Consider the following 26,064-nt stretch of genomic DNA (forward strand, 5'->3'; position numbering starts at 1 on the left):
AAAATGTTTTGACAAAACCACAGTAGAAAAAAACACTCATAACCAACAAATATATGCCTCAGAAACACTTCTAATGAAAGGAAGCATAGAAACATTTCTCAGCATGTAACGATCCAACTTTAATTAATCACAATGCATAAAACTACTAGCTTTCATTAATGTAATGAAACTCAAAATGCTTCAGTAATACACACTTTACACAATTTTCCTCATTGAATCATGTTTGGTGTGCAAAGTTCCTTCTTTCATTTTGCACTGGATCTAAGAAAGGGAAGCGAACATCCAACACTTTGCATAGCTTGTGCAAACTGCATACTTGTCTCAAACCATGCCCATTTGTTGGATAATCTCATATACACTGACTTATGTGGTTTAACAATGAAGTACATTGTTTAACTAAGAAGTACAAAAATGGAATTTTCCCCTTTTCAGTTCATCATGATAATAATATCAAAGTTCTGTATCTTGGTCAATGCTGATCTGATGCCAACGTGTTCCTAGTAAACATGCAAACATGTTGCAAGCTTCAGTTGCAAAATGTTACGCAAAGACTGAATGTAAAATGTTGCAGGCTTGAAGGCAATATGCATTAACAAGTTCACATGGAAGATCTGTGTTGTTTCATTTACAATAGGTTCATGTACAAATGTTATTATTAAGTCAAACGATGACTTTGGCAGTTTTCAGAACTTCTCCTTATTTGTTTACTCCAGTGCAAAACTACAGAAGCAAAACTTCAGACACCTGATAACTAATATTGTGTGCATGTCATTTTGGCTAAACAGTTGTTTTAAGCATCCAGATGATGATGATTCCTGGATTTATTTTTAATCATTGATCTGTGCTTGCGTCCATTTCAGCACCTTCTGCAGCACCGCCTTCTTGCTGAGGATCTGCAGGAAGGATGTCTGTGACAGTCTGAATAAGCTCATCTATTTGTTCTTCTGTCAGCCGTTCTTCACTCTCTTCTACTATCTGAGCAGAAAAAACACATTTACCTCAAAACAGAATATCCCAGAAAACTAATTCCAAAGTATCTGCCAAATGTTCCCCCAGAAAACAAGTTGCATTACAGGTAAAGACACACTAGATACTGCCTGAATAAAAAGTATTTACCTGTCGATTTTATGTAAGTCATGTAAGGCATAAAACACGTCTGTTATAGGAAAATAATAAACGAGGGGGTGGTGTGATGCGGCCCGTTGCAAAAGCAGAGTTACTTATACAACCCCAAAGTTAATTACTTTCCAATAACAGCAAGTCTTGAAGTTACGTTTACTGCTGTCTGTGAAACATGTTAGTTCCAGTTATCACTTATAGTACCCTACACTATTATTGCCACCCTTAGTAAATATGAGCAAAGAAGGCTGTGAAAAATTGTCCATTGTTTAATCTTTTGATCTTTAAAAAATTCACAAAATACTAGTTTCTCATGGATGTCAAACAATTGCAAACAAAGCTTAGGTTTATCCAAAAACAAATCTTTGTTCAATATAGGTGTGCAACAATTATTGGCACCCCTATGAATTCATGTGAGAAAAATATATTTGAAGTATATTCCCATTGATATTTAATTTTTTTTAGTACACCTGGGTGAATAGGAACAGGAAATTGTTCAACCATGACTTCCTGTTTCACAGGGGTATAAATATGAAGTAACACATAAGCCAAATTCCCTTAGTCATTCATAACAATGGGAAAGACAAAGTAATATAGCTGTGATGAGCGGCAATAGGTTGTTGAGCTTGACAAAATGGGAAGTGGCTATAAGAAAATAGCACAAGCATTGAAAATCCCATTTCCACAATCTGGGCAATAATTAAAAGTTCCAGTCAACTGGAAATGTTATGAATCAACCTGGAAGAGGTGGTGTGTCTATATCGTCACAATGCACTGTGAAGAGGATAGTTCGAGTGGCCAAAAAATCTCCAAGGATCACAGTTGGAGAACTGCAGAAGTTAGTTGCGTCTTGGGGTCAGAAAGTCTCCAAGACTACAATCCAAAGTCACCTAAATCAGTTGAAAGTTTCCAAAGTTGTTTGGAAGGGTTTCAAGAAAAAAGCCTCTATTCTCTTTCAAAAACAAACTCAAGCGTCTTCAGTTTGCCAGACACTACTGGAACTTCAAATTGGATCGGGTTCTATGGTCAGATGAAACCAAAATAGAGCTTTTTGGCAATAAACATCAGAGGTGGTTTTGGCGCACACAGAGATGTAGCCATATGGAAAAGTGCCCATGGTTAAATATGGTGGTGGCTCTTTTTCTACCAGAGGACCTGGACATTTTGTTAGGATACATGGCATCATGGACTATCAAATATCAACAGATATTCAATGAAAACCTGACTGCCTCTGCCAGAAAGCTTAAAATGGGCTGTGGTTGGATCTTCCAGTAGGACAATGATCCAAAACATACATCAAAATCAACATAAAAATGGTTTACTGACAACAAAATCAAAATCCTGCCATGGACATACCAGTCCCCTGCCTTGAAAGCCATAGAAAACCTGTGAGGTGAACTGAAGAGGAGAGTCCACCAGCGTGGACCTCGAAATTTGAAGGATCTAGAGAGATTCTGTATGGAGGAGTGGTCTCAGATCCCTTGCCATGTATACTCCAACCTCATCAAGCATTATAGGAGATGACTCCGAGCTGTTATCATGGCAAAGGGAGGTAGCACAAAGTATTGACTAAAAGGGTGACAAATTGTTGCACACATATATTTAACAAAGTTTTTTTTAAATATATAAACCTGTGTTAGCAATTGTTTGATATCCATGAGAGCATAGTATTTTTGTGAATTTTTTAAAAGATCAAAAGGCTAAACAATAAAGACAATTTTTCACAGCCTTCTTTGCTCATATTTACCAAAAGTGCCAATATTAGTGGAGGGCACTGTATGTTATAAACCAGGGGTGTCCAATCTTATACAGAAAGGGCTGTGTAGGTGCAGGTTTTCATTCCAACCAAGCAGAAGCCACACCTGAGTCTATTGAAAGCCAAGATCAACTGATTAAACAGGTGGAATTAGGTGTGGCTCCTGCTTGATTGGAATGAAAACCTGCACCTACACAGCCCTTTTGAGGATAAGATTGGACACTGAAGACTCTCCAGTGTCAGAAAACTCAGTTAAATCTTGCAGCTTTACCACTGACCAAGTGCTGCTGACACCAGAGACTCTGTCCAAATACATGTTTTTTAAACTGTTCAAACATAGAAGTCCCTATAAAAGTTGAAGTTCCTACTATAACTATAGAAACAAGAAAATGTCTAATTAATTAATAAAAACCTGTTATTTGCCTTCCAGCTCAAACTATTGTCAAAGTTGCTGTTGTACAAAATTAATCAGCACCTTCTGACCAATCAAAATCAAGCATTTGACAGAGCTGTGGTAAAAATCAACGGACCAACCATTCTGCCACGTGATTCCCTTTCAAGCTGAACAACCTAATCTACAGAGTAACTCCTAAGATGACATGTTCATGTAGCAGTTGGTTTTCATGTTTCTAGTCACGTTATAAAAAATAACCAGACAATTTTGTTAGTCTGTTGCAAAAATCATCACTTCGTTGTACACGTTGCAGCATGTGCTAGAAGGCAAAAAAATTAAAATAACCTGTTTTATAGTCTAGAAAATACAACACATGAAACATGACTTCCTGTCTTTATGAGAGACAGGCTGAGTCAGAAAAGGCACAAATTACAAGGCAGAGAATAAATCAAAGCCTGACCAGTTGGATCTCAACAGCAGTCTGTGGTCTGTGGTTCAGCAGCTGCAGTTTCTCTGCTCTGCAAAGAAAGAGAGAAAATGTGGGACAAGGCAGTGCAGCTTGTGTTTGGGGCAAAAAAAATATCTGAATCTCAGGTCAAAAACAAAAAGAAGCTGCACGGTCATGTGTCGTACAGTTAGTTAGTTGTTTCATTTTTAACGCCATGCCACATAAATACACGAGCAGATGCACACAAAGGACTAAATAGACCTTAGATAAATAAACAATAGACAATAGATAAAATTAAGTAGAAGACATTTTAAATACCAAAAAAGGATTCATGTGTTACACAGTACAACAGCAGTATTGCCAACATTTACTAAACAGAAAACGCTAGAAGGAAAAACCCAAACAGAATTTTTCCACAAAAACCTTGCTTGTGTGTGTATGTGGATGAGATGTGTCTTTTCTATGGGCCCTCAAGCCCGAGGTTAGTCATTTCTCAATTCAAGATTTGCCAGATAAAGTCATATAAAATCAGTTAAGGTCAGAATGAAGTAAAAGTAACTGCTACACAAATGTACACATTTTACATCCCACATCTCTTTCGAGCAAATTTTACTCATACCATTTGACTGCAGAAAAAGCAAGCGGAAAAGTGGAGTCTTCAGGTGTCCTGAGACAATTTTCCACTGCATGGTATGGCTCGACTCAACTCAGCTCGTTTTACTTTCTGAGCTTGCTTTTCCACTGCGGTTTAGTGCCGCCTCAACGTAGGCGCCATCTTCCACTCGCCTTCATGCAGGAATAATGTTGTATTATGGAAGCCCGGTACAAATACACTGTCAGGCGGTATTCCAAACACCTTTCCTGTTCACTGAATATAAACACTATTAAGGATGTAAATTAATGGCGTTCTAGAATCTATGTAATGCTCGATGTGACTAAGTTAGATTCAGCCGCGACAGGAGTGACTTCGATAAACGCCTGTTTGGAAATCTGTAACAAGCGAGATGTAAAAATCTAAGACAGAAACCTTTGTTGTAATTTTATCTGTAATGAGAAACAATTTTCAATTAATAGTATATTACCATATGCAAAGTATGTTTTAAATGACACATTTATTCAGACACAATACAGAACCACTCGTTAAGGAGAATTCCTATTCCCTCAGTGCGTGGCTCACATTTAGTATCGGCTTGGCTCGCTTGGAACCTCGACTGAGGTGGTACTAAAAAAGTACCAGGTATCAGGTACTATCCACAGTGGAAAGCCCCCAAAAAGGGAGCAGAGTCCAGTTGTACCGTGCAGTGGAAAAGTGCCACTGTATCACCGTAGCAAGGGGTCAAAAATGCTACAACTAAACCTAAACTAAACCATAAATGTTAGCACATCTGTAAAAGCAATGAAACTTAAAACATATAGTTATTAAATATAGCAAAACAAATATAGAGATTTCAAAATATCATAGTATAAATAGTTATATTAAATATATACAGTGCTGTGAAAAAGTATTTGATTCCTTCTGTTTTTGTGTACATCTCATACTAAATTGTCTCAGAAATTAAAACAAAATCTAAGATAAAACAAAAGCAACCTGAGTAAACATAAAATACAGTTTTTAAATGACAATTTTTTTTTATTGAAGCAAAAAAGTTATCCAATACCAACTGGGCCTGTGTGTACATGTATTTGCCCCCATAGTAACTAATTCCCCAAATCAATGAAACTGCACTCATAATGGAGTTCAGCTGGACTAGATGCAACCAGGACAAATTACTGCCAGCCCTGTTCAATCAAATCAACACTTAAATAGAACTTTTTCAACAGCATGAAGTTGGTTAAAAAGGTCTTAGGCAATAATACATTATGCTAAAACTGAAAGAAATTCCAGAAATGATAATGAAGAAGGGGATTGAAATACATCAGTCTGGGAAGGGTTACAAAGCTACTTCAAAGGGTCTGGGACTCCAAAGGACCACAGTGAGAGCCATTATCTCAAAATGGAAAAACTCAGCACAGCAGCGAACCTTCCCAGAAGTGGCTGGCCTTCCAAAATTCCTCCAAGAGCACAACAACTACTCATCCAGGAAGTCACAAAAGAGCCAAGGACAACATCAAAGGACCTACAGGCCTTTCTTGCATCAATAAAGGTCACTGTTCACGACTCCACTATCAGAAAAACACTGGGCAAAAATGGCATCCATGGAAGAGTGGCGAGGCGAAAACCACCCAGAGGAACATTAAGGCTTGTCTGAATTTTGCCTAAACTCACCTTGATGATCCTCAAACCTTATGGGAGAATGTTCTGTGGACTGATGAGTCAAAAGTGGAATTGTTTGGAAGACAGGGGTCCTGTTACAGCTGGTGTAAACCAAACACAGAATTCCACAAAAAGAACATCAAGTCAAGCATGGTGGTAGAAGTGTGATGGTATGGGGATGCTTTGCTGCTTCAGGGCCTGAACAACTTGCAATAATTGAGGGAAACATGAATTCTACTCTCTAACAGAAAATCCTAAAGGAGAATGTCTGGTCTTCAGTCTGTAAGTTGAAACTCAAGCGCCACTGGATTATGCACCAAGACAATAATCCAAAGCATAGGAGTAAGTCCTAGTCCTAGAAGTAAGTGAAAGACTGATCTCCAGTTTTTAGAAGCATTTAGTTGCAGTTATTGCTGCAAAAGGTTGCACAACCAGATTTTAAGTTTAAGGGGGCAATTAGTTTTTCACATGGGTGACAGGTGTTGGATAACTTTTTTTTGCTTCAGTAAAAAAAAAACAAACAAACAAAAAAAACCAACTTATGTTTACTCAGGTTGCCTTTACACGAAAACAGAAGAAATCAAGATACAAATACTTTTTCACAGCACTGTACCTTTTTTGTATAATTCTTGTAAAAACTAGTATACCTTATGATTGTGTATACCTTATTCCTCACATGTATATCTTAGTATACCTCACATACTGAAGGACAACACTATGAGAAATTTCTACTTATATAAAAGAATTGCATTCATAGAAAATAAAAGAATACAGTTACATACAGCAATATAAGAAACATCCCAATGTCTACTACCATGAAGCTGTGCATTTTTGTATTTTAAAATCCCTTTTGCCTTTGAAGCCTATAATAATACTAATTAATACTCATGTGACACACACAGAGCATGAGCTGGAACATGTATTGTGCACCACTAGATCACATGACACCTGTGCTATAACAGGAAGTGCAAATTACACAGGTCATCAGCAGAGGGCAAACAAACCCCTCAGCAATTAGTGAAGACATGCAGATACAGTGCATCCGGAAAGTATTCACAGCGCTTCACTTTTTCCACATTTTGTTATGTTACAGCCTTATTCCAGTATGGATTAAATTAATTATTTTCCTCAAAATTCTACAAACAATACCCCATAATGACAATGTGAAAGAAGTTTGTTTAAAATCTTTGCAAATTTATTTAAAAAAAAAAAAAAAAAAAAAAAAGCACATGTACATAAGTATTCACAGTCTTTGAAATGACACTCAAAATTGAGCTCAGGTGCATCCTGTTTTCACTGATCAGCCTTGAGATGTTTCTACAACTTGATTGGAGTCCACCTGTGGTAAATTCAGTTGATTGGACATGATTTGGAAAGGCACACACCTGTCTATATAAGGTCCCACAATTAACAATGCATGTCAGAACACAAACCAAGCTATGAAGTCCAAGGAATTGTCTGTAGACCTCCAAGACAGGATTGTATCAAGGCACATATCTGGGGAAGGGTATAGAAACATTTCTGCAGCATTGAAGGTCCCAATGAGCACAGTGGGCTCCATCATCCGTAAATGGAAGAAGTTTGGAACCACCAGGACTCTTCCTAGAGCTGGCCGCCAGGCCAAACTGAGCGATTGGGGGAGAAGGGCCTTAGTCAGGGAGGTGACCAAAAACCCGATGGTCACTCTGACAGAGCTCCAGCCACTCCTCAGTAAAAGGCACATGACCGCCCACCTGGAGTTTGCCAAAAGGCACCTGAAGGACTCTCAGACCATGATGAAACAAAGATTGAATTCTTTGGCCTGAATGGCAAGCGTCATGTCTGGAGGAAACCAGGCACCACTCATCACCTGGCCAATACATCCCTACAGTGAAGCATGGTGGTGGAAGCATCATGCTGTGGGGATGTGTTTCAGCAGCAGGAACTGGGAGACTAGTCAGGATCGAGGGAAAGATGAATGCAGCAATGTACAGAGACATCCTTTATGAAAACCTACTCCAGAGCGCTCTGGATCTCAGACTGGGGTGAAGGTTTATCTTCCAACAGGGCGACGACAATAAGCATAAAGCCAAAATAACGAAGGAGTGGCTACAGGACAACTCTGTGAATGTTCTTGAGTGGCCCAATCAGAGCCCAGACTTGAACCCAATTGAACATCTCTGGAGAGATCTGAAAATGGCTGTGCACTGACGCTCCCCATCCAACCTGATGGAGCTTGAGAGGTCCTGCAAAGAAGAATGGGAGAAACTGCCCCAAAATAGGTGTGCCAAGCTTGTAGCATCATACTCAAAAAGACTTGAGGCTGTAATTGGTGCCAAAGGTGCTTCAAAAAAGTATTGAGCAAAGGCTGTGAATACTTATGTACATGTGATTTTGTTTGCTTTTTATTTTTAATAAATTTGCAAAGATTTCAAACAAACTTCTTTCATGATGTCATTATGGGGTATTGTTTGTAGAATTTTGAGGAAAATAATTAATTTAATCCATACTAGAATAAGGCTGTAACATAAGGAAATGTGGAAAAAGTGAAGTGCTGTGAATACTTTCCAGATGCACTGTGGAGCAGTTTCGAAACTACAAATTCCAATTCAAAACCAAGCAGCCCGCAAAATATCGTGAGGCGATATGACATGAGGTGTAAACAACATGAGCCGCTGTACTCACTTGGTGAGTTTGTGTGGAAGCATCGCACTAAGGAAGTCTTTCATTATCTCAGGACTCTGCTGAGCACATGGTGTCTTGGAGAGATACTTAAGTGTCTGTTTTGAAATAGACAAATGCAAAGCAAAATCAAAATTAACAAAGAAGCTGAACAAGTTTCTTTTATATTAAGTATATACATACTCCATTACAGGCATTGTCATTTTGGTTTGCTCAGTTCAAAACACTGAAGATAAATAATATTAGAGGAAAAACAATAAATCAGAAACCTCTCATTACTATCCATTTCCACTGACAGCATTTTATGAGTTGCTCTTAGGAAGAATGACTTGCAAATGAGCTTTATAGTCACCATTAAACCTTAAATCAAGTACACAGCAAGAAAAACACTAAAATCAAGGGATTTTAAAAAAATAGGATTAGCCCCAATTTAAGTGTTCAGTGAAGAAGCATTTCTTGAGTGTTTGTTTGTGACTTTGACCGTGGAATGGTTGTTGGTGCCAGACAGGCTGGTTTGAGTATTTCTGAAACTGCTGATCACCTGGATTTTCCCGTGCAACAGTCTCTATGGCGCGAATGGTGTGAAAAACAAAAAAAACTGAGTGAGTGACAGTTCTGTGGGTGGAAACATCTTGTTGATGAGAGAGGTCAGAGGATGGCCAGCCTGGTTTGGGCTGACTGGAAGACTATAGTAACTCAACTCACCACTCTTTACAGCCAGAGTGAACAGAAAAGCATCTCAGAACACACAAAATGTCCAACCTTGAGGCGGCTGGACTACAACAGCAGATCACACTGGGTTTCACTTCTGTCAGTCAAGCACAGGAATCTGAGGCTACAGTGAGCACAGGCTCATCCAAACTCAACAGTTAAGGATTAGATAATGCTGTCTTTTCTGTTGAATCTTGATTTCTGCTGCAACATGTAGATGGTAGGGCCACAACCTGGCACCTACAACATGACTCCATGGATGCAACCTGTCTTGTGTCAACAATTCAGGCTGGTGGTGTAATGTTGTGGGGAATGTTTTCTTGGCACACACTGGGCTGCTTAATACCAATCAAACACTCAGTATGTTTACATGGACAGCAATATTCCGATATTAACCTGATTAAGACAATACTCTGATTAAGAAACTACCATGTAAACAGTCATTTCTGATTACCTTAATCCAGCTAAAGTCATACTCGAAGGAAACACAAATTAAGACATTTTGGTTGTATTATCGATGTGCATTACAGATATGTATATGCCTTTATCACACTATTAATGGCATGTCTGAGTTTTTGCCACATTTTGTGACAGGACAGGTGCACACAAGGCAGTGCTCAACCGTTGGCAAACAAGAGAGCATGACTGCGTCTGAAACTATGTACTTACCTACTATATAGTAGGTGAAATACATGTATACATGGTAAGTACGCAGTTTCGGATGCAGCCCATGGCTTCAAGCAGTCGTCTATTTGCACGTATAGCATGACAAATAATTAACAACACTTGAGGCTTTCGTAAAATTAAAAAAGAAAAACCCAAAACTGTATACGGTACCATTACGAAGACGGACTGTATGTTGATACGTGAAATTCTGGAGGGAACATCGGACGGTGTGGCGTGGGGACATAATGACGTGTGCCATTAATCGATCTATGTTCTATAACACGTAAAATAGGAGCACGAAAGGAATATTCTAAAAGCAACTCATGTAAACACCTTAATCAGAATACTGTCTTATTCAGAATAAGGTCAATAATTAGATTACTCCCATCCATGTAAACGTAGTCAGCGTTTGTATGTCACAGCTTATCTGATGCTGACCACGTGCAACTCATCTTATGGATACTTCCAGAATGATACTGCACCATGTCACAAGCACAATTTGCCTCAAACTGGTTTCATGAACATTACAATGAATTCATTGTACTTCAGCAGCCTTCCCAGTCACCGCATCTGAATCCAATAGAACACCTTTGGGATGTGGTAGAACATGGATGTGCAGCTGACAAATCTTCAGAAATTACACGATGCGATCAGGTCAACATGGAGCACAACCTCAAATTAATATTTCAAATATCTTGTGGAATCTGTGCCATGAAGCAATAAGGCTGCGCTGAGTATTGCTATGGTGTTCCAAATAAAGTGACTGGTTAGTATATGCCTCGAAGCTCATCCAGTTTTAAAGTGATGTCACATAGACTTGCATGAGGACAATAACCAGGATCATAATTTCTAAATTCAAACCACACCTTTTTTTTTTTTAAGTAATCAGGTATTTCACAATGGTATTATATAATGTAAGGATGTCAAAAAAGCAAAAATAAAAACACAAAGGTTTATCAACCTTAACTGGGTAAGTTGGAAACACTGAACTATTCATTAAACTGCTGAGGTATAAATGGGAATAATGAAAAAAGGGAATTTACCAGTAGTTACATAACTAACCTCATACATTATAGTGTTAAGGTTCTGCTGCCCAGTGCTGTGCTTGTTTTTAACACTCTCTTTCCTCTTCTCTTTCAACTCTGTCAGCAGCTGATATACCTAGTATGATCAAAACACACAAAATCACAAACACACAGTTGGCCGACATGCCCAAATAACATTCTTTCATGTATGTTTAAAGACAATCACATATATTTAGTGTCACATTTGACAGAATATAGTTGTGCAAATATGGTTCAATGAATCTTTACTGACCTCATAATTGCTGAGCATCGCAGCATTAGCATCCCTCCTGCAATGCAGCCATGACAGATTATTACATTTATTCTGCAAAGGAATTACTACTTATGAAGCAAGAACAGCTCAAGTCACTCCTCTGCATGAATTTAGTCCAAATATAAAGTTTTTTTAATCTGAAAGTTGGGCAATATAAATTTCACCAACATTTCCACAGTTATAAACAGCTGAATGTTGTATCAGATGAGCTATATTAAATGTACTGCAGACTAAAAGCATGTATCTGCTACAAACCTGAACTTTAACTAAAAGAGGTCTGACAGCTAAACACTTGGATATGTAAGATTTCAAGGCAACATGAGGTAACTAAATAGGCCAAATAATGGGTGCCCACTATCGAGGTCCAGTGTCAACATGTGAGACAGAGGAAGACCTTACAGGATAGCTGCTAAATACACAAACATTACAAAATTCACTGAGCAAAAACAGCTAAAAACTTAGTTAGACAAAGCTGTGGTTCAGGGCAAAGCTGCCATTCGGAAACATTTGGTGTTTTCTTAGATATTGTTACCTAGCATGTGTAGCTAAATTATGAAATGATCTTTTCCACTACTTTAACATATTGCCAACACACCAGTGTACTCAACCAGCTAAATAACATTAACAAAAAAGCAATAACAAACGTCTTAGTTTAAATCGTTAATTTATAGTTATACAAAAATCGTTTCTCACACTTCCATCCTTGCAATCTTCACAGGTCCACTACTGTAAAGTAGTCTGGCGGAAACATTACTTTAAAGCTGTACGTTCCTACAGCAAATAGTGTAATCAGCACCAATGTTGGTGAACTTTACTTTTTTTAAATGGTTCATTTGAAAATATTTTTATTTCAAGACAAAATTCACAATGTTACTTATTTTCGTTAATAATAAAAACATGTATTAATAAAATTCAAAAAGAAGTCCCAATAAACCAGTAGATCTCTGGTACACTGAATGTTGCACTGAATGAAATATGTAATAATTTTTCATATATAATCGTGTCACATTTTAGTGATTTTATTAAGGGAAATGCATTGCTAGAGAAATTTTGGAGTCGACTCCAATTCTGATTCCACGTTTTGGAGTCGATTCCACAAAAATAAATAATTGTACAGGAAAAGAGACACACAGTGCGGCAGCAACAACAGTACTACTACCTCTCTGGCAAACGTGTTGCTTTTCTTCGCGTGTGTGATGGTTTTGCTTCCGTGAGACTGTTTGTGCTCTCGCGAGATTATTGAGAGATTTGCCTCTAATTTCTGCATATCCTAGTGGAAGGAATATTTTAGCAAGCTGTATTTGTTATGTTGTAGCTAACTGTAACAGAACCACACTTTAACCAGGTGACCTGCAGAGACTGAAGGCTTGAACGCTGCGTCAGCCTCCTCAATTCAGAAGAAGAACGAGACTGAAGAAGTAACCATGGCGGCTTCCGAGGTAAAGCTTTCTCGTCTTGGGGCGAATTTAAAGGAGTATTGGTAGTTGTAGTAAATTACATGAGTAATGTATCTAACATGGAGAGTTCTGTCACCCAACACATTTTTCTATATCTGTTAGCTGACATGATTATTGACAGGTTTCTTGCTACTTGTATCTTTTTTTTTTAATTAATGTGTTTTGCTAATGTATGAGGGACTGTAAAATTAAAAAATGATTCATATTTACTTATACCACATGGCTGTTGAATTCTGGTTTCTGATTTGTAAAAAGGCGTTGATTAATTTTCTATAACAGCACCTCACACAGGCTGTAATTCAAATAATGGTTTATATTAATATCTTTATATTAATGCTCTCATTTTAATAAGTCATTGTCTCTATAGTAGCTAGTCATTGTCTGGGACTTGACTTGGACATGGTTTATATTAATGTGCTCTTTCTAAGTTATTGTTTCTATAGTAACATCTCATTGACATGGACTTGTGTCATTGATCTGATGAAGATGTTCATTTAACAGTAACATTACATTTTGCATAATGGGAAAGTCTTAAGGATTTTTCACTTTCTGTTTTTCCAACATGCCAAGCTGTGTTCTTTTGTCTTATTAACTTTGAGAGAGAGAGAGAGAGAGAGAGAGAGAAAGAGAAAGAAAGAAAAAAAACATAGTTACAGATTAAGACTTTAATCAGATTGCGGTGGTACAAAGTGGAGAAACCACCTTGGGATGTGCTGTTAGAAAAAAAATAATCAGCTTTGGCATGGGAACAGTGATTTTGCTTTGTGTTGGGCTACATTACACCACCTCTTTGTGGATTATTTTCCTATAACAGCATGCCCAGTTGTGTTTTATTTCTTACTTATGACCAGTTGTATTGATTTAATGGTTTGGGTGCATTATAGAATTATGAATTTTGTTTTATTTGGCAATAGTAGTATCATGACATACTTTACATTTATGGTTATGGGTGCAAAAGACTTTAGTATTTAGCTTCAAGTGTAGGTAGTAGTTGACTTTATGATACATTTCTTGGAAGTTGTAAATATTAGCCACACTAATCCTTTAATTTGTCATTTATTCCTGTAATTTGTTTCCTGCCGTGCAGGGAAACAAGTTGTGGGGCGGTAGATTTGTAGGGAGCACTGATCCCATCATGGAGAAGTTCAACGCATCAATCTCATATGATCAACGCATGTGGGATGCAGACATCAGGGGCAGTAAAGCCTACGTAAAGGCATTGCACAAAGCCAAGCTGGTCACTCAGGAGGAATTGGTGCATATTCAGGGCGGCCTTGATCAGGTTAGCTGGCTTGAATGTTTGCTTCCTTCTGTGAATCCTTTTCAATATTTGTGGCCTAACAAGAATGGTGAGTTTTTTTGTGTGGGACTGATTCAGCGTTCGGGGAAATGAAAACTGTTTTACTGAAAGAGTAGCCTGTAATTGTGATGTTTAAAAACACTAACAATTCTCCTGTTCCTGATACATTTGTACCGGCACTGCACACACTACCCTGTCAGTGTCACTGTAATTTCCAGCAGATGGGCTACAGTCTGTAATTGTATACCCACAATGTCATACACCAGCAATCGTCAACTGGCGAACCGTGTCTGGATGCGGACCCAAGAAAGAATTTCGTAGCACCTTGAAAATATATAGTAGCAGAAAAATTATATCTTAAACATACCTGTAGTTTCATGATTCTAGTTTTTTTAAACATTAACCAGGATGGTTTTTGTCACAGATCCTCTGTTATAGCTTATCCAGTCACATGCATTTAGTAAATTATTTAGCTGAAGCAGCTCATCAGGCCAGAGACTAGCTACAGGGCTAGAGACATTAGGTCAGAAAGAGTTTTCACAAACTTTACTTTCATAGACTTTACTTACCATCTCTGGTCTGATTATCAAACTGATGACAGATTTTAAAAAAAGAAAAGTCGACTGTGAAAATAGAATGTTTAAAGACTGTTTGGGGCGAAGAGGTGTGTGTTTATTCTCCTCACGTCAAATTAAAAACAGATGTGTTTCATCTGTTCAGAGTCTGTGGCACAAGTCAAAAGTGGTAATGGAAAGTACCATTATAAAACATTACATAGACAGAAATTCCTCATTAAGCATAATAGTTAAGCGTAACATGTAACGGATGTTGCCATTCAGTCATATTTTTGCTTATTTGGACCATCATAGACATGTTTTGTGATACTCTGGTATGGTGGGTGGACATGATAAACTCACAGCTGTATGTTCATTTGTACACAACAACAGTAGCCCAGAGTCACATGACACCATTGATGGAGGTCATTGTGTACAAACTAAGCCAAAAAAGTACCTGTACTTATTCATTGTTGTGTTGCTTCACAAAACCTGTTTCCCACAGTGTGGAACTGTCTACCTCTGTTGTGCTAAATCAGGTTTTGGGTGAATGGTCCAGTGGTACATTCCAGATCAAGCCAGGAGATGAGGATATTCACACAGCCAATGAGCGTAGACTAAAGGTGAGCTTCACTGTATTGTCAAACCACAGTTTGCCTTGATTAATTTGGCAGATTTTTTTATCCAAAGCAGAGTCTTGGGCAGAATTTGATACAAGCATAGTTGAGGGTTTTCACCAGAGCAGGAGATCTGAACTCGCAGCCTTCCTTTCATCAGAACTTTAATCATGGAGCTCCAATTGGTGCTGAAATAATATACTTGCTTATGTGGTTTTATGACACTGCATGATACACTTGTGTATAAAATGGACAAAATGAGATGCCTAGATAGTTCAAGTGCAAGTTCATTATTTATTTATTTTTAAAAAAAATACATCATTGCATGACACACAAGTGCATGAAGTGGGATGTATGGTACATTTAGTAGAGACACCTAGCAAAACTAGTAGTCTAAAATGTTATTTTATATAACTATCAGGGAATTTAATGCAATATATACAATAAAAATAAACATACATGTCATATTAGTGTAAGAACAAGCAAAATATCAAGAAAAAATCACTGATTGCTGATGTCTTCCTGTGTGATTCAATTGTTGTACAAATTGCCTACTGTTCTGTGAGAAGTAGTCACAGTTCAATTAGATGAACCCCAAACTACATGCTTCAGGCAGAATATGGAACTGCACAGTGGTGTCATGAATCAGTGGTGCTTTGAATTATTACCGGTGTGTGTCTGTTTTATAGGAACTGATCGGAGAGGCAGCTGGAAAGCTTCATACTGGCAGGAGCAGGAATGATCAAGTGGGTCTCAGTTTGTACACGATCTAGGCGTTTTACAAATATGTAGACCAAAGCAATGTTGAATACTTGAATCTGATTGGTCGGAAAGTGTTGATTTTTCTTTAACAGCGTCGAGATTTCTTTAAGAGTAGCTCTGACAGTAGTGCTGGCTGTAATTCAAATCACAGGTTTATATTAATGTTCTCATTATATGTTATTATATATCTGAAGTAACGGCTCATACACATGGTGGACATGCTACATAATCAAAGGCTAATAATAAACTAATTAGAAACATGCAGTTATTCAGTAAATAAAAACGTATAATAGTTGATAGGATGAAGCTTTCTGTAAGGAGATGTTTATTTAACATTTATTGATCCCGTCTCAGGACAAAATGTAACAGTCAGTAAGTTTCTACCATGGGAGACATTTTGTGACATGCTGTTTTTGGAAAATAATCAAGTTCAGGGTCATAACACTAACAGTAGTTTTGTAATCAGACCTCATCACACCACCCCGTTGTTGATCATTTTCCTCTAACAGCACACCCCATCATGTTTTATTACATACTTATTAATTACCATTTGTGTACATTTAGTAATTTTATTTAGTAAAGTTATTTCTTCTTATTATTGTATGTTGCTTGAATAGGTTGTGACAGATATGAGGCTGTGGTTGCGGGATGCTATCACCACTCTGAAGGGAAACACCATCCAACTTATAACTACCATGGTGGAAAGGGCAGCCATGTAAGAACATAAAAATAATGTGAATTCATATAAGATCTTCATATATATATATATATATATATATATATATATATAATATGTACATACACACGTGGTCATCTCGTCATCATTCCATGATTTTCTCTGCTCTGTAGAGAAATCAACATCCTTTTTCCTGGATACACTCACATGCAGAGAGCGCAGCCAATCAGATGGAGCCACTGGATTCTCAGGTACACTTTCACACAGCGAATATGCACAATGTACATGATGAAGATGACTTAGTATTTGCATTTAGTTAGTTTTTTTTTTGAGGCTAGTGACAGAAAAACTTTCACCATGACTGATACCAAAGCACTTTTCATTTGTATTTGACAAAACAACAAATAGCAATAAATACATACACTAATCAGCCATAAAATTAAAACCACTGACAGGGGACATGAATAGCATTGATTCTCATTACAGTGGCACCTGTCGGGGGGTGGGATACATTTTTCAGCAAGTGAACAGTCAGTTCTCGAAGTTTATGTGTTGGAAGCAGGGAAATTTGTGGAATATTTGAGCTGTGTTCATGCAGGATCAGAAATAAAACATCACACAAATTTTGCAGTAAGGCACAAATCCAGCAGAGTGTTGCAGGTGTCCGGATTAGTCTAAAAGCAGATTATGGCACGAGCACATTTCTGGAGGCTGTTTCTCACATTTTGCATCTTCCAGATTTTCATAGTATCTGGTAGAGTGAGTAGACTCAGAGTAGACTCGTTGGCAATGGAGGCAGCACTGCTGACGCTGTTTGAGTCAAGTTCTACTTTAAATAATAATCCAAATAAGCCAAATAATCAATATGTGCATGAAGCATATTCATGGTGCTGTTGTTTCAGTCACGCAGTGGCACTGAGCAGAGACGTGGAGCAGCTGGAGGAAATCAGGAAGCGGGTCAACGTTCTGCCTTTAGGAAGGTCTGTCCTAATTCTGACCGTGCATACTTTCAAGTCTATACGATGCACTGTACTTGCATATTCATCACTTCACTTGAAGCTTCAATATCTTCACATATGGGGCAGTGGTGGCTCAGTGGTTAAAGGCTCTGGGTTATTGATCAAAATGTCAGGAGTTCAAGCCCCAGCGCTGCCAAGCTACCACTGTTGGGCCCTTGGGCCCTTAACCCTCAATTGCTCAGTTGTATAAATGAGAGAAATGTAATTTGCTCTCGATAAGGGCATCTGCCAAATGCCATAAATGTAATGTAATGTAATATATTTATTAGCAAGCCCACCATGCAAGTAAAAGCTCCAGAGTTCTGCCTCGTACAATGTTTTGGCTGCCTGAAAAGTGAACGTGACCTTGTTAAATGTAGTAGCTAATGTAATGTACTAAAGTATGGTAAGCTATTTAATACATAACATTAATACAGCCTAAGGGAAATGCCAAAAGTAAACATATAAGCAGACAATGTAAGCATATAATCATTGTTCTCTTCTTCAAAGCGTCAAAGGCACAGGATGTTTGCACTTTGGCAAAAAATAGTCTACACAATATGGTTATCTATTGATTTCAGTCTGAATGAATTATGTCTAATTATTGTAAATGTTGTTTTATAGTGGAGCCATTGCTGGGAACCCCTTCAACATTGATAGGGAACTTCTTCGGAAAGGTTTGGGCTTTTTTGGGGTTTTTTAAAAATGTTTTTTTTTTTTTTTGGGGGGGGGGGGGGGTGTTAGTGGTGTATTATGTAGATTAAACTCAAATGATTTATTCAACAACCATTACATTAATTTCTGTGTTTGTCATATGTATTGTACATAATCAAAGTGAGTTCTTAGGTAGTTCAAATTCATGTTCTGTTCTTTATATTCTCTGCTGCATATTCTGTTCATTTTTCTCCATGGTTTTAAATTCTCTGCAGAACTCAACTTTGACGGGATCAGCATCAACAGTATGGATGCAACCGGACAGAGAGATTTCGTCGGTATGTTTCTTGCTTAAAGTCTCTTAGGAATGCAAATTCAGCATTAGCTCCACACAATGATGGCTGGTCACGATATTTAATAAGAGGGCTAAAAATAATTCTACCACCTACCAGTAGATTGGTGTTGCCTTTATTGGTGAAACTATTATAGTTGAGCCTTATCACGCGTTCACAGAGGAACATTAAATTGAAAGATCGATAAGGAACATTCTTTTTTTTTTCAGTTAGAAAGCACTATAAACAGGTATGTTGTGTTCAAACCACACAAAACATATGATTTTGTTGTCTGTCGCTGTGTGTAATTTGTATATTGATTGGGACATTTTTAAAGCAAGTAATCTGGAACCTTGTTCATGTTGATTGTACCCATTATAGTCTTTCACATGCACCTTCTCGCTGACTGTTGATGAAGTATTATGGAGTCAGAAAAGCAGGCTTAAATAAATCAGCCCTGTTGCACACAATTTTCAATCACCAGCAAAAAACACTTGGATACCCCTAGCTTAGGGATACTATCCATTTAGACCAGTCGGCCCTGGCTCCTCCAACTTTACATTGAAAGTGGAAAGTTAGATTCAGACATTAACCCTTGTGCGTCAATTAAAAAAAGTTACACATAGGTCCACAGAGGACATAAAGGTCCATAAAGACACACAAGGGCTAAAAACGTAACTAATAATAATAATAATCATCATAATTCCATAGATTTATATAGAGCTTTTTTAGGCACTCAAAGCGCTTTACATTGTATTGGAGGAAATCTCCAACCACCACCAATCTGTAGCATTGTGACACACCAGCTATTGGTGGAGAGGAGAGTGATGTAGACAAATCAGGGATGGAGATTATCTTTATTGAGATATATTCAGTTTGTGTGATTTAAAAAAAAAATTAAAAAATTATTTTTATGGCAGCTGAGTTCCTCTTCTGGGGATCAATGTGTCTCATGCACCTCAGTAAGATGGCAGAGGATCTGATCCTGTACAGCACCAAAGAATTCTCCTTTATCAAGTCATCCGATTTATACAGGTGAGTATATCGGCTTACAAAAACATTAATCGATGTATATTCATTCTTCATTCATTACATAAAGTGATGTTTATTTAAAAATACCACAGTGTACTTTATAATGTACACTAATAAAATAGCAATATGTTGTAGTCCTTGTTTTCCCTCGTTTGTAAATTTCTGATTCTCATTCCCCAGAGATGTTTCTCTCTCTTAATTACAGTAACAGAATTTGTATCTATTTTGTTAAATTGTGAACTTTAACATGCTTTTGTCTGCTGCACACATTCTGTTAGTAGTGTGTGTAGAAGTGCCATGTTAGTTAGATCTCTGCTTGTGTGTTTGGCGTGAGCAGCACAGGAAGCAGTCTGATGCCGCAGAAGAAGAATGCTGACAGTCTGGAGCTCATCCGCAGCAAAGCAGGACGAGTGTTCGGCAGAGTAAGGCCTAGCAATGAAGAGATTCACTGAAGAGAAATCAGTCCCTAATGACTTAATAATTGACAGTTAATTTTTTTTTACTCTCAAGCAGTTTATACAGCTAAGAGTTGTATACATTATGTTAACATTTTTGTTACATACATTTTTACCATTATTAATCTGTAACTATTGGTTAGTGTGCAGGTTTTATGATGGTACTCAAAGGCCTCCCCAGCACATACAACAAAGATCTACAGGTAAACTGACATTTAGTTTTATAGAGAGAACAGCTTAATATTGTGTACTAGCGTTTGAAGTTCTCTTAGGCACTACTCACCCGTGCGTGTGTGTTTTGTAGGAGGATAAAGAGGCCATGTTTGACACCTATGATTCATTGCATGCTGTACTGCAGGTGGCTACAGGTGTCATGTCTACACTGGAGGTGAGAGTTCTTACAACTACTTGAGTTTATTTCCAGTTCAACCACATTGGGCACTGAAAAATGGCACCAAGTGTATATACATCAGCTGCTATCTTCTTATATCAGAACCTAATAACAGCCAAGCTTGCCTGTTTGTTACACACCTACTAGAGACAACCTGTAAGATTAGAGCACCTTGTTACCTGCTAATGTATATGCAGGGTTAGCAGAAGCATTTCATCTGCTGACTTTGAAACGCTCTTGGACAATTACTCTGAGACAAGCTAACAAAAAAGTGGGGTTGCCCAAAAGTGGCATGTAACTAATCAGTGAATACCAGTCATTCATTCATTAAGGTGTACAATCAAATTGGTTTTGCTGAGGAGGCTGTACTGGGCAGAGACTTCTCTGTTCTCTTCCTCAGAAGGTTCAGGAACCCTATAGCTGATCATGGGAATGAACTATTTCTTAGCACGTCTGCCTCGCACCTCCAGGTTTGGGTGTTCGTGTCCCGCCTTCCCCGTGTGTGTGTAGAGTTTGCATGTTCTGCCTGTGCTTCGGGGGTTCCTCGGGGTACTCCGCTTTCCTCCCCAGTCAAAAGACATGCGTTGTAGGCTGATTGGCATTTCCAAATTGTCCGCTGTGTGTGTGTGTGTGTGTGTGTGCGCGCGCATGATTGTGTCCTGTTATGGGCTGGCACTCTTTCCAGGGTGTCCCCACGCTCGTGCCCCGAGTCCCCTGGGATAGGCTTCTGGTGACCCTGTGTAGGATAAGCGGTACAGAAAATCAATGGATATGGATAAAAAGATACTTAAAGTACCCCTGAAACCAAAATTGGTCTTTCAGAGTGTGTAGTATCCTCTCCCTTAGTGTTCTGGACATCAGTATGTCACTTTGTCACCAATACTGTACATCACAGTTTGTCACTTTTGAGACAATGCTTACATTTTTTTAATGATTCATTCTGGATTAGTTTTCATCCAGTTAAATGCTATCTAGAACATATATGTCCCACCCCCAGGCACGTGTCTCACTCTATAGTAGCAGCCCATTAGCAGCAAATATGGTCATCAGCATTCACTGGTTGAGTTAAAAAACATTTGGAGTTTATTCATTTGGAAGAGGGTGGAATTTGGGGCTGCTCAGTGTCAGTGTTTTGCTACCTCAGAGTGATCAAGACCATTTCTGTCTTTATACACTGTCTAGGCTTCTTCATCAGTAAGAGTATGTAGTATTATTTTATTTACCATTCAGATGCATCAGATCCTTTCCGGTAATAACCTAGTAGCTCTCTGTCACCATCAGTGGCACTGACCTACAAACAAAACTCAAATATGTATGGCATAAGTCCAACAACACATGGCATCTCATTGTCTAGGGTATGATCCTCATTAAAGTTGACAGGCCTGGGAGAAGGTGGCAGTGAGTAATTCTCCACAATTGAAACAAGGCTGTTATTAAAGTCTTTATTGTTCATATTTGGCCAGTTCACAAAGCTCAATTCAAGTTTGTTTCGATACAGTGGGGGTTGTGGTGTATTACGAATGCTATTGGCTGCTAGGTAAATTAGTCAAGCACGCACTGTCACTTTTAACAGGTTTCAATGGAAATACTTTGATTTGCTCTGAAAGTGCTTAATAACATTTTGGAATCTAATGCAGGTCAATCAGAAAGCTATGGAGGCAGCACTCAGTCCGGACATGCTGGCCACTGATCTGGCCTATTACCTTGTCAGGAAAGGAGTGAGTAATTTATCTTCTCACAGTTGCGCATTTGTAATATCGAGCTATTAATTAAATAATCATCCATGTGTTTGTTGTAGATGCCTTTTAGGGAAGCTCATAGCTGCTCCGGAAAAGCTGTCTATCAAGCTGAGTCTAAAGGTGTCCCACTAAACAAGCTTACTGTGGAAGACCTCCATACTGCCAGGTCAGTGCACACACACTCACACACACACACACACACAACACACACACACACACACACACACAGGTGGACTTTTACATTCCATACATGCATGCTCACATTATTTAGTTACAATATCCCTCCTGTTGTATTCTCTTTATGTCACTAGCTTTTCACAGTAATTAGCGTACAATTAGTAGCTGATAGAAACTAGCAAACAATAGAGTGCTTTCAAAGAATGTTTTCACAAGTATATTGTTTTTTTTCTTATGAACAAGTAGCATAACAAAATGACCTCTCATCCACTGCACACCCTCTCTTTCTCTCAACTACTTGTATGCTTAAGAGATCCTTAAGAAGTTTGGCTATTTGGTATTCTACTTAGCTTCATCAGGGTAGTCAAGTAGAAGGTAGAAGTAGAAGGCTACAAACTGACTAATGCTACTTTTCTTGGGAAATAAAGACATAATAGTCCAAATTACAGACTCCTATTTTTTGTTTGTAGTCTAAAAGTATTAGCAAAGAATTTTTGTGCTAAATGCAGATAATAAACCAGTCTCAAAGAACCGCTTTAATAACCCATGCCCACCTCTGTACAGATTTATTTTATGAAAATAATAACAGGGAAATGGACTGTTGCTGAAGATGAATAAATTAATTTAAATTGAGTTATGATTTCCATCACTGCAATGAAATATAAAATACAAATCAGACTCCCTGGCTATTCTTCACAGATCCCCAGATCCCACTTTGAGAACCATGGGTCTGAAAGACTCTGTAGATGTTTAAAGCCAGCATGCTGTCAGCAATCGATTTTAATATTAAAAATATAACAAACTGACAAAGTCATCATCTGTCAGCACCATCTCAATATTCCTCTGATTCCTGGTTTTCTTTTAGTAATGCTATTGTTATTAAGAAATGCTTACAACTCTTTGTAGTAAGATAATGTGTACATATTTTTGTCATTATGGTCCCTGGTCACTAGGTTAGCTGTAGGAACCCAAAGTTGTTTATTTTCATATAACAGCACATGTGCTTTATTCCTCTTATACCACAGCAGTTTGCCAACACTAACAGTTTTTTATTTAGCAGAGAACAACATTGCATACTTTTTTTTTATCCATTAATGGACATGGAATCATGGGCAGTGGAATGGGGGAGGATGCACAATTGTGTATTAGAAAAGCAGACACTGACACTCTCCCCTCTTCTTTTATCTAGTCCTCTGTTTGACAGTGACGTGTCCTCAGTGTGGGACTACACAAGCAGTGTGGAGCAGTACAGCGCCCCGGGTGGCACAGCACGGAGTAGTGTCACGGCACAGATAGAACACATGAGAGCCTGGCTGAAGGTGCACAGTGTATAACTGTAATGGTAACCCTCACAAAGTTAGAACCACAAACATTAGCACATTTTCTAAACCATGTTGTTTTCAAGCTTTATCACATCCAACAGATTCATTGTCAAAATACTTTCTGTTTAAAATTTACTGTAGGGAAACATACAGTACAACATACCTGGGAGAGTGACTGCTATTATTATTATTATTATTATTATTATTATTATTATTATCAGCAATAATAGATGAACAAGGAAATAAACAAACTCTAAAATTTAGTATTTTGAGTAGTTTTTGAGTTTGAATGTTGAGGACTTTTAGTTTTGTTTTTTTAAATAAACATTAACATATATCATGTATCACATAATTGGCATTAAAAATAATCAACATAGATTTTTTTCAAGAGCCTCATCAAACTGAAAGACATACTCTACCGAAGATATAATGTCACAGCACACGACATGTATATGACTTAAAATTCCAGCAGCCCAATATAAAACTCCTTCCCACATCCCTACTGTTGTTAACACATGACTTTGCATCTCCTTTCTTTATACATTCATCTTAAATCAGAACATTTTGTTTATTTCTAGCTATAATTCTGGTGGTTTGGGGGAATTTTGGGCTTTCTTTAATGTGGAATTTTGGTACAAGTTTTTAATCATAGTGGGGTACAAAAATATTCTGTTGTCTTGCACAGCATTGTTTTGCATATTGCCAACAAATGAATAAACAGTTTTTTTTTTTTTTAAATGTGCTCAAGAGTACTAGAGTATTTACTGTATTCTCTGAAAATGTGTGTGTTTATCCTGAAATTATAAAGACAATACAAATACATTATGTGAATATACCCTCTATGAGCTCAAATATACAGAGGAGAAACAGACACAGAATTACTGGTTCTGATGATGTACAGGAACATGCCATGGATTTGTACACTATGCGCCCATTTAGCTTCTGCACTGGGCGGAAGTTGTCAATCATGGGCTTTCCCTTCTTGAACCACATCTGCTTTGTTACGTTCACCAACTGTGGAACACAGACAAACAAAAATGGTGGTGAGGACTGGAGGTATCCTTGTGGTGGTGAGGTATTTTCCTATGCTAATGATGCTTTCTGGTAAAACACTTGTCATATGCCTAATCATATATGAAATTTGCCATTCAATATCCATGAGAGCATGCTCAAAACTACGATCCCCAAGGGTTATAAATGGCTGTGGTCCATTTTGAAGTGATGACTTCATGAGTAAGCTGTCCTGCCTCCTAAGGCTACACCCTACACCATGAGAAAATATAGGCACAATAATGTAATTTTAGGGCTGTTCAGTGGGTAGCATGGCCGCATCAAAGCTCCAGGGTCCCTGGTTCAATTCTGAGCATGGGTTGCTGTCTGTGTGGAGCTTCACATGTTGTCAATGTCTGTGTGGGTTTCATCAGACATCTCTGGTTTTCACACATGCCGGAGTTGCTTATGCTAAATTGTTCATGTGTGCATGGTCCACTGTGATGGACTAATGTCACATCTAGCTTGTATTCCTGCCTTACGCTATCCCAGCGTTACTGGGATAAGCCACCACTATCTTGACCAGGATAAAGTGGTCACTGAAGGTGAATGAACATAACAGAATTTTTCCATGGTGGAGATGTTTTCTTATCTCTGACACATACTTAAATAAGAACAAATCTCTCAGTTTAATAATGAATGAATGGACTAAGCAGCAAAAACTTCACTATGCTGTTGCTGGTCACATTTAGTATGCCACTTGCCACAAGGTGCACTTGCCTTAACTTTGTAAATTTACAAATAGCATAAATGACAAATGGGCGGCTGTGGCTCAGGTGGTAGAGTGGGTTGTCCACTAATTGTAGGGTTGGCAGTTCGATTTCTGACCCACATGACTCCGCATGCCGAAGTGTCCTTGGGCAAGGCACTGAACCCCAAGTTGCTCCTGATGGCAAGCTAACGCCTTGCATGGCAACTCTGCTACCATTGGTGTGTGTGAATGGGTGAATGCGAAACAGTGTAAAGTGCTTTGTAGAACCGCTAAGGTTACAAAAAGTGCTATATAAGTGCAGACATTTACCATTACCATTTACAAATGCACAAGATACAAGGTACACCTACAGTACATCAAAGAGCTTATTTGCTGCAGTGCTTTCTTCTGTTCTATTCACTGTAGTTGTAATGTGCTATTACAAAATGACTATAAGTAATGTTTTCTACTTGAACTGACCAGCATTTAAAGATAAGCTTGTTTGTTGTC

At 38.1% G+C, this 26,064-nt stretch overlaps 2 protein-coding genes across 2 annotated transcripts; one reads left to right on the top strand and one right to left on the bottom strand.

The window, feature by feature from the left end:
- Positions 1 to 94: 94 nt before the first annotated feature.
- Positions 95 to 12,100, bottom strand: crcp (calcitonin gene-related peptide-receptor component protein). The gene is made up of 6 exons (XM_053648593.1): positions 12,041 to 12,100; positions 11,327 to 11,363; positions 11,072 to 11,170; positions 8,636 to 8,730; positions 3,730 to 3,787; positions 95 to 975 (listed from the first exon to the last, which is right to left on the bottom strand). The coding sequence occupies exons 1-6, from the start codon at positions 12,046 to 12,048 to the stop codon at positions 832 to 834; spliced, it is 441 nt and encodes a 146-aa protein (XP_053504568.1). The 5' UTR covers positions 12,049 to 12,100; the 3' UTR covers positions 95 to 831.
- A 414-nt stretch (positions 12,101 to 12,514) lies between these two features.
- On the top strand, positions 12,515 to 26,063 carry asl (argininosuccinate lyase). Its single transcript, XM_053648590.1, has 16 exons — positions 12,515 to 12,786; positions 13,892 to 14,086; positions 15,198 to 15,281; positions 15,965 to 16,021; positions 16,655 to 16,752; positions 16,887 to 16,964; positions 17,616 to 17,693; positions 18,336 to 18,388; positions 18,641 to 18,703; positions 19,618 to 19,732; positions 20,067 to 20,151; positions 20,328 to 20,387; positions 20,489 to 20,572; positions 22,213 to 22,293; positions 22,374 to 22,480; positions 23,681 to 26,063. The coding sequence occupies exons 1-16, from the start codon at positions 12,772 to 12,774 to the stop codon at positions 23,823 to 23,825; spliced, it is 1,398 nt and encodes a 465-aa protein (XP_053504565.1). The 5' UTR covers positions 12,515 to 12,771; the 3' UTR covers positions 23,826 to 26,063.
- The last annotated feature ends 1 nt before the right edge of the window (position 26,064 follows it).

This window comes from Ictalurus furcatus, chromosome 18 (genome assembly GCF_023375685.1).
Source record: "Ictalurus furcatus strain D&B chromosome 18, Billie_1.0, whole genome shotgun sequence".
Classification (NCBI taxonomy): domain Eukaryota; kingdom Metazoa; phylum Chordata; class Actinopteri; order Siluriformes; family Ictaluridae; genus Ictalurus; species Ictalurus furcatus.

Bases quoted from the DNA above. Each gene is read 5' to 3' on its own strand.
- crcp (XM_053648593.1), bottom strand. The intron at 11,171-11,326 runs GTCAGTAAAGAT...TGATCATACTAG, and splicing joins CGATGCTCAGCAATTATGAG to GTATATCAGCTGCTGACAGA. The intron at 3,788-8,635 runs GTGAGTACAGCG...CTTTCTTTGCAG, and splicing joins CTTCCACACAAACTCACCAA to AGCAGAGAAACTGCAGCTGC.
- asl (XM_053648590.1), top strand. The intron at 16,965-17,615 runs GTACACTTTCAC...CTGTTGTTTCAG, and splicing joins TGGAGCCACTGGATTCTCAG to TCACGCAGTGGCACTGAGCA. The intron at 19,733-20,066 runs GTGAGTATATCG...TGGCGTGAGCAG, and splicing joins AAGTCATCCGATTTATACAG to CACAGGAAGCAGTCTGATGC.